The sequence below is a fragment of the Rattus norvegicus genome, chromosome 1, assembly GCF_036323735.1.
Source record: "Rattus norvegicus strain BN/NHsdMcwi chromosome 1, GRCr8, whole genome shotgun sequence".
NCBI lineage: Eukaryota > Metazoa > Chordata > Mammalia > Rodentia > Muridae > Rattus > Rattus norvegicus.
Window position 1 is genome coordinate 172,078,076 of NC_086019.1, and position 8,920 is coordinate 172,086,995.

General features: G+C 37.5%; 1 protein-coding gene across 1 annotated transcript; it reads left to right on the forward strand.

Moving 5' to 3' along the window:
* Positions 1-3,127: 3,127 nt before the first annotated feature.
* Positions 3,128-4,072, forward strand: Or5p81b (olfactory receptor family 5 subfamily P member 81B). Its single transcript, NM_001408802.1, has one exon. The coding sequence runs from the start codon at positions 3,128-3,130 to the stop codon at positions 4,070-4,072; it is 945 nt and encodes a 314-aa protein (NP_001395731.1).
* The last annotated feature ends 4,848 nt before the right edge of the window (positions 4,073-8,920 follow it).

The window sequence follows — 8,920 nt, forward strand, 5'->3', positions numbered from 1 at the left end:
TAAGCCATTGGTGTTTTGTTCAGGAAATTTTTTCCAGTGCCCATGTGTTCCAGATGCTTCCCTAGTTTTTCTTCTATTAGTTTGAGTGTATCTGGTTTGATGTAGAGGTCCTTGATCCACTTGGGCCTAAGCTCCAAAATATATTCTAATCCTTGAATTCAGAATGATGTCCATTCCTCTTGGTGGTTAAGGCCTACCATGTGCCCAGCATTGTGCATAGTCCAGCTACCTGATTATACCATAAAACACTAAAGCTTCCAATTTTCCTTCAGTCAAGTCTTTGTCAGTAGATTTTGTTGAATTTCAGTCACTTTTCCCTCTATGTTGATTGCCTTATTTTCATAGTAATTCACTATTATGTTGAAAATGGATAGGCTAAATTAGTAAGATGTCTAAATTAGTATATGTCTAAAGCTATTAGCTCATTACTTATCCACTTGCTTGCCAACAAAGTCCTGCCAAGTAAGGTGTTACTGACCATATATAATTTGTTTTCAGAATGATAATATAATGCTGTAGACATTTAAAAAATTTTTATAGATTATAGGTATCAATATACCACTAGACATATAGGGGTCAGAATCACAGTATACAAATTCTTTGAGTGCTTAAGTCTCACCTCTATCAAATGAATACTGAGAATAAGAAAAGCACCTATATCCTAACTTACTGTGAAGATTCACTATATGAAAAATGCTTAGTATCATTATCAGTATAAAGAGAAGATGATAGAAATATGGGTTGTAGTTTAGTAGTGATTGTTAAAACCAATACTACAATTTAAAACTACAAGGGATGTGAAATTAGGGCTATCAAGAGAACGAGAGTACAACTAAGCCTTTGTCTGACAAATTAGTGTTATCCTATGACCTACTTATATCAGGGCAATGCTCAAGGGTGACATTTTCACTGTATTCCTATTCTAGGAGGCACCTGAGTCTTTTTTAAATTCTAATTTGTTGTTCAATTTTAAGACATTCATGTTCTTCCTTCTTTTGAAATGAGGGAAATGTACAAAAATGTTATTTAAAATTTGACTTTATATAAAGATCTACTTCATGCTTCTCTGGGATAATAGATGGCATATGCTAAAGATGGTAATTCAAATACTTATTGATAAATATACATTGAATGAATGAAACTAGGTTTAGCTTTGATACTTGAGGTTTAGTACTATTTACATACTACAAGTATCAAAGTAAACTTAGAACAAATTTTTTTAGGAAAATTTGCTATAGTAAACAAATCCTATATTATTCTGCATGAACATCCAGAGAAAATAAAGTAATAATTGACCTCTTGAGAATTGACATGTTCTTAGAAGCTTAGTTATTCTTACTTGTGAATTGAATCACTCAGTATCTACCACAGGAAATAATATTCCATGATAACTCTGAATTCACATTTGAGTCTTTAGTATCTTCAGGGATTTATCCCCAAAGGAAACAAAAACTAAAAGATGACTGCATAACCACACAACTTTAACTTTTCACTGAAGGATAAATGAGTTCTCATTTCAAAAGATAGGACACTGGCTTTTTGTGATAAATCTAGCTGAATGCTTTTTATTTATCATCTGAGAAAAAATATTTATGTTCTGTATTGATTGATGTTGGTCTTAGGTGCTGCAGTTATCCAGACTCCTCTACTTTCTGGTCCACAACATTGGGTGCTTTGTATTGGTTGATGATGGTCAAAGGTACTGCAGTAGAGGGAGAAGCTCACCAAGATGCTAAGTCTTCACTTTCTGAAGAAGCAGAGGAGTACAGCCTTCTCAGGGAAGACTGACACCCAGCTAGCTCATTCTAGTCACTTTATTTAAACATCATACAACATTAATTTGGGCTGGAAAAGGTTCCAGTTACCAAAGTTATCTTGGCCTTGCTCTTCATAAGAACAGACAGGACACACAAATCTCAGTCCTTTTTGACCATGTCTAGGCATAATCAAATGTAAGAACTCCAGGTTGGTGAGGAATGTCTTAGGTTCAAGATTAGTGCGGCTGCAAGCTCTCACAAAAACCAAGGGCAAACTTTCTAGAGACTACATTTTTTTCAATGTTCAAACAGTCTCACAACAAGTTCCCAACCTCTATTGACTGGCTCAAACATAGCAAAGGCTTTGCTGAAACATTTCATTCAACGCCAGACATAACGGCTTTACTACACACATCAGTACAATTCTGTTAAAGCTATGAGGTAAATATCTATTACAGTTTTCATAGAGGTTGCATAGATATTTCACATTATTTGTTAAATACATTTTCTGTTCAAATATATTTAAATATCTAACTAATTTACATTAGACATTTTTATTGATAATTTAAGATTCCTATATAGTTTGTGCATGAATAATAAATTTAGTCAGATAGGAAATTGTTACATAATACCTATTTAAAATAAAACTTGACAAAAACCAATTCCAATCATTTCTGGTATATAGGCATCTAATATTATTATTATTATTTAAATTTATTATTACATAGATGTTAAGCAGTGGGTTTCAGAGTTAGGGTTCTTATTCTGATTTTACTGGATGTTTTGTAAAGGAAAAGCAAGTGAAATAATCTCTTCTGAGTTATTAAAATATTGATGAAAATAATATTTTAGGAAATGTAAAATTTTTAAATATATGAAACTATTGCAATTTCATAAATTACTTATTTGCATAATGCATAATTCTTAGATTTTTGCCTATTTTAAGAAGTACGTAAAATATTAGTTGCTAGTTAAGTATTTTCTATAAGTTCAATGCATACATCTTACTAACATACTTTGCTTTATTTTAGTTGTTCTAAACAATACTTTATTTTTATTTTTGTCTTTAAGGTATAGTTACTAAAAGCTACACTACACGCAAAACAAATCAAACAAAAATATTCCAATCAATATTCAATTTTTATTTTTTCTCTTTAAGGTATATTTGGTAAAACAGACATTTTAGGGTGTTGCCCTAACAAACTTTAAATTGTAGACTCATCCTTACAAGCAAATAAATGTGAATAATTGAAAACCTTTAAATATAATTGCATTATTTGTGTATTAATGAAAGTTAAAATGCCAATTTATGAATTTATTCCTCTAATGTCTCCATCACAGCCTTGATCTAGCAGGAACTACACTGCTGCATGGCTTTCCTGGAGGATGGGAACCACACTGCAGTGACAGAGTTCATTTTATTGGGCTTAACTGATGAGCCAGTCCTTAAAGTCATTCTCTTTACCATCATTTTGTGCATCTACCTGGTGACTGTGTCTGGAAATCTCTGCACCATCCTTCTCATCAGAGTCTCTTCTCAGCTCCATCACCCCATGTACTTTTTTCTCAGCCACTTGGCTTCTGTTGACATAGGCATTTCATCTTCTGTCACACCCAATATGCTTGTCAACTTCCTGGTGGAGAGGAGCAGTATCTCCTATACTGGATGTGGCATCCAGCTTGGTTCAGCTGTTTTCTTTGGTGCTATTGAATGTTTCCTTCTGGCTGCCATGGCTTATGATCGTTTTGTAGCAATCTGCAACCCACTGCTTTATTCAACTAAAATGTCTACACAAGTCTGTATCCAGTTGCTTATAGGGTCTTATATTGGTGGGTTTCTTAATGCTTCCTCCTTTACATTTTCCTTTGTTTCTTTCCTCTTTTGTGGTCCAAATAGTGTCAATCACTTTTTCTGTGATTTTACTCCTTTAGTTGAACTCACCTGTTCTGATAACAGTGTCCTCCTGATTCTTGATTCATTTTCTGCTGGCTCTATCATTGTGATCACAGTGTTGATCATAGCCATTTCCTATACCTACATCCTCATCACCGTCCTGAAGATGCGCTCCACTGATGGTCGACACAAGGCCTTTTCCACCTGCACCTCCCACCTCACTGCAGTCACTTTGTTCTACGGGACTGCTGCATTCGTATATGTGATGCCCAAATCCAGCTATTCCACAGACCAGAACAAGGTGGTGTCTGTGTTCTACATGGTGGTAGTCCCCATGTTGAACCCCCTCATCTACAGTCTCAGGAATAATGAAATTAAGGGTGCTCTGAAGAGACAGGTTGGTAAAACAATATTTTCTTAGAGACAGCTGTTATTTTGGTAGAGTTATGTAGTAATAAGACCTCTTTGATATAATGTTAAAGGGAAGTTTCTGATTGAAAAAGAATGCTGAGAGTATTATCATGTGACAAATTTTACAATAAATATGTGGGATCAAATTTCATGTGACATCAAAGTAGAAGTTTCTTAAAAACAATCAAATTAAGTTTTAAATTAAGGGCATAATGAATAATATAAATATAAATTTCAAAATATGATTTTGAAATTATATTAATATTTTTCAAAGTTGTTCATATTGAAGCATGTTACAGGGTTGGTCCTTATTGTTCCAAAATCTGGTGTCATTATGAAAAGCCTGCTGCCTATCATGGTACTCTTGGAGAATGCTAAAGACATTCAGAAATAGAGCCTAGTTGCAATTCTTACTTTACTTGAGGCATATCATAGACGGGGTTTAGGCACTTAGAACCTTAGCAATCTTCTTTACTGGCTAAGAGGTAAGTACCTTTGTTCACCCACACATTCCTACCATGAGGTGCAGAAACAGAACATATCAATAAACACAATCCACCAGGACTGAGATCTGTAAAACTCTGTGCCAGGACCAACACTTTTCTTTTTATTAGTTGATTATCTTAACTATAGTATATTTGCTATAGTAACAGAAACCTCTTTAATACAGACTTCGATCTTTCATGCTGTGTTTGATTTAACATTGTTATCTTGAGATAAATCTGATAAATATATCCATCCAATTGAATGATAAGAAGCAAGAAGAGAGTAACATTCCCAGAAATATTGTAGAAAGGGTGACCTATAAGGACATACCTTGTAGACTCATAAAATTTCTGATCTGTGATCTTGGCCTCTGGTCATGGCCTAATTGTGGAATCTGTAGAAAAGACCATCTCAGATTTATCTGTTAATTTCTCTATCAACAATATTTTCTTATATTGTGAAATCTCCATACATTATAATATGAATATTGATTATATCCACACAGCACTATCTCCTTCTAACTTCATAGAATGCCCCCTCCATCTCCTCCCACTTAACTGCATATCTTCTTTAAACATTATAGATCACTTTTTTAATTTGGAGGATTATAGTATAATTTTATACTCCATTTCTTCCCACCAAACTTCCAAATATACCCCTACTTGCCCTTTTGTATTTCAAAGCTACTTTTTTCTAATTTTATTAATGAGTTCTGAGTCCAATTATTATTTAACATATGCACATGGGTATGTGAACATCTACTGGGTAAGAAACATACCAACAGTCTTATTGCAAACTGAGAGTAACTCTCTATCCTCAAGAACCATCAGCTGTCAGTAGATCCTCTGACATACTTGGGACCACAGAGGCTCTTTGTCTTCCATTCCTGCTGGAATATGGATTGGCTTGACCTTGTTCGGGTAACCATACTAATTGGGCAGCAATCATGTTATATTTAGAAGTCAGAATTACACAGTGATTCTATCCACCAGTTCTTGCATTCTTTCCAACTCCCCTTCTGTGACGTTCTAAGTGAATTGTAAGATGGAGATTGGTATAGATGACACATGTTCGAGTGAACAAACAGACTACTTTGATCAGCTATAGGCCTCTGCATTAACCACTATCCAGTTGAGTTTGGGTTGAGTAGTATGAGGGGGGAAAAGACAAAACAGATCATAAACAAAAAACAAAACAAAACAAAAACAAAAACAAAAATAAAAAGAGAGAACATAGCAGATGGATGTGCTAAGGCAGGGAGTATACAACATAGTCCTCACTGGGAACCCAAAATCCTTCTAAGTACTGCAGCATGGCCTCAAATTCTTCTGGGACAGGGTACAGGTAGTTGTGTGAATTCTGTATTCATTCGTGTACATGCAAAAAAATAAATAAATTAAACTTTTCTAACCAAGGTTGAAAACAATACGAACTTCTTCCCTCTGTTCATGACTCCTGCTTCCATGAACTTCTGGTCTGCATGCCCCTGGCCAAATTCTAGCCTCCTGCCTGTGATAATCTGTGACATTCTATATCAGGAACAACAAGTGAGATCTTGTGCTTGAATGAGCAGGTTCCTGAATTTCTAGGAACCAAGAGAAACAAACCGAAACACTTTCCCAGAAGATTCAAGCTTGTAAGTCTGACCATGAGATTGAGAAGGAGAACGTTTTAGAAAGATCTCGTGACTTTAGAGCATCATGGAATTTAGCTTAGAAAGACTTTGAAGACTTCAGAGCCATATCCTGCTCTGCATGTTGAGGATGTTTTGTATGTTGTTCAACTGAAATTGTGATAACCTTCCAAATTTCAAATTATATTTTGAAATTCTGACATGTAAGTCCAAACTTAGCAGTGTTCTGCTGTATATGAGTTAGGGGTCTCATGTCAGCTGATCTATGCTACCTGGTTGATGGCTCAGTGTCTGAGATCCCAGAGGGCCAAGATAGTTTAGACTGCTGGTCTTCCTGTAGAGTCACCCTCCTCCTCAGCTTCTTCCAGCTTTTCCCTAATTCAGTCACAGGGGTCACCAGCTTCTGTCCATTGGTTGGGTATAAATATCTGCATCTGACTCTTTCAGCTGCTTCTTGGGCCTTTCAGTGGACAGTCATGATAGGCCCCTGTTTCTAAGCACAACATAGTATCAGTAATAGTGTCAGGCCTTCAGGTCTTCCCCTGAGCTAGATCTCAGTTTGAGCCTGCCCCTGGACTTCCTTTTCCTCTAACTCGTCCCTGTTTTTTTCCTACAGTTCTTTCAGACAGGAACAATTCTGGGTCAGAGTTTTTGACTGTGGGATGGCAACCCCATCCCTCCACTTGATGCCCTGTCTTTTTACTGGAGAAAAGCACTATTCTATGCCACTGGGGTTGTAAATGAGAAACACTCAAATTGGAACTTATTTTCTTTTTCTTTTTTAAAACTAATCTTTCCATTCATTTACATCTCAAATGATACCCTCTTCCCAGTTACCCCCTCCACTCCCATCCCTTCATATCCCACTTCCCAGTTACCCCTCCACAAGTCCCACATTGCACATCTGCCCTTCCACCTAGCTAACGTCCCTCTCTGCTGGGGTACCAACACACACAGAGAAACATGCACATGCACACCATGGGACCAAAGGCTTCCCCTCCCGTTGCAGTCAGACAAAGCCATCCTCAGCTACATATGAATCTGGAGCCATGGATCCCTCAAGATACACTCCTTTGTTGGTGGTCTAGACTCTGGGAGAACTGGGTGGTAAGGTCAGCCTATGTTGTTTTTCTAACAACATATGGAGTTGCAATCCCCCTCCTCTCCTCCAGTCCTTCTGGCAGCTCCCCCACCAGGTTCTCTGAGCTCTGTCTGACGGTTGGCTCCAAGCATTCACATCTGCATTGGTTAGTTGCTGGCTGGACTTCCTCAGGACCCACCACACTAGGCTTCTGTTAGCAAGCACCTCTTGACCATGGCAACACTGTTGGATTTGGGGATTGCAGACTTGATGCATCTCCAGATAGGACAGTCCTGGGCTGGCCCTTCCTTCAATCTCTGTTCCAACTTTTTTCCCTGTTCTCTATTTAGACAGGAACATTTCTAGTTAAAAACTTCGAGATGGATGGGTATCCCCATCTCTTGACTGGGGTCCATGTTTATCTGCTGGAGGAGGTCTCTACAGGATCTATCTCCCCCTTCTCTGTGCATTTCAGCTAAAGACATCCCCATTAGGTCCTGAGAATCTCACCTTTCCCTGGTGTCTAGGATGTTCCAGTGGTTATCCCCAGTTCCTCATCCCCCCTGCTACATATTTTGTTCGATTTCCAAACCCTCTGTAGCTCTCTCACATCTACAGATCCTGATGCTATCACCCTTATTTCATCCCCTTTCTTTTCCCCTCCCCAATGTCCTTTCCCTCCACCTCTCACAATCATCCTCCTTTTCCTCTCCCTCAATGCAGAACTGAAGCATCCACACCCTGGTCTTCCTTCTTTCTACGCTCCATGTGTTCTCTGGGTTGTATAATGGGCATTGTGGGATTTGGGGCTAATATCCACTTCTCAGTGACTATATACTGTGTACATTCTTTTGTAATGTGTTTATCTAACTAAGAATGATATTTTCTAGTTCCATCCATTTGCCTGCAAAACTCAAAATGTTCTCATTCTTAATAGTTGATCAGTATTCCATTGTTTATGTATCACATTTTCTGTATCCATTCTTCTGTTGAGGGACATCTGGGTTGTTTCCAACTTGTATGTATTATAAATAAGGGTGCTAAGATCATAAGGGAATGTGAGTCCTTGTTATATGTTGTATCATGTTTTGAGTATATGCCCAGGAGTGGTACAGATGGGTCTCAGGTAGAACAATTTCCAATTTTCTCAGGAACTGCCAGACTGATTTCCAAAGTGGTTGTACCAGCTTGGAGTACCACCAACAATGGAGGAATGTTCCTCTTTCTCCACATCCTCACCAATATCTGCTGGCACCTGCATTTTTAATCTTAGCCATTCTGACTGGTGTGAGGTGGAATCTCAGGGTTGCATTTTAATTTGCATTTCCCTGATGACTAAGGATGTTGAACATTTCTTTAGGTACTTCTCAGCCATTTGATTTTCCTCAGCTGAGAATTCTTTGTTTACCTCTGTACCTCATTTTAATAGGGTTATTTGGCTTTCTGGAGTCTAACTTCTTGAGTTCTTTGTACATATTGGATATTAGCCCTCTAAATGATATAGGATTAGTAAAGATCTCTTCCAAATCTGTTGGTTGCTGTTTTGTCCTAATGATAGTGTCCTTTGCCTTACAGAAGCTTTGCAATTTTATGAGGTCCCATTTGTCAATTCTTGATCTTAAAGCATAAGCCATTGGTGTTCTGTTTAGGAAGTTTTC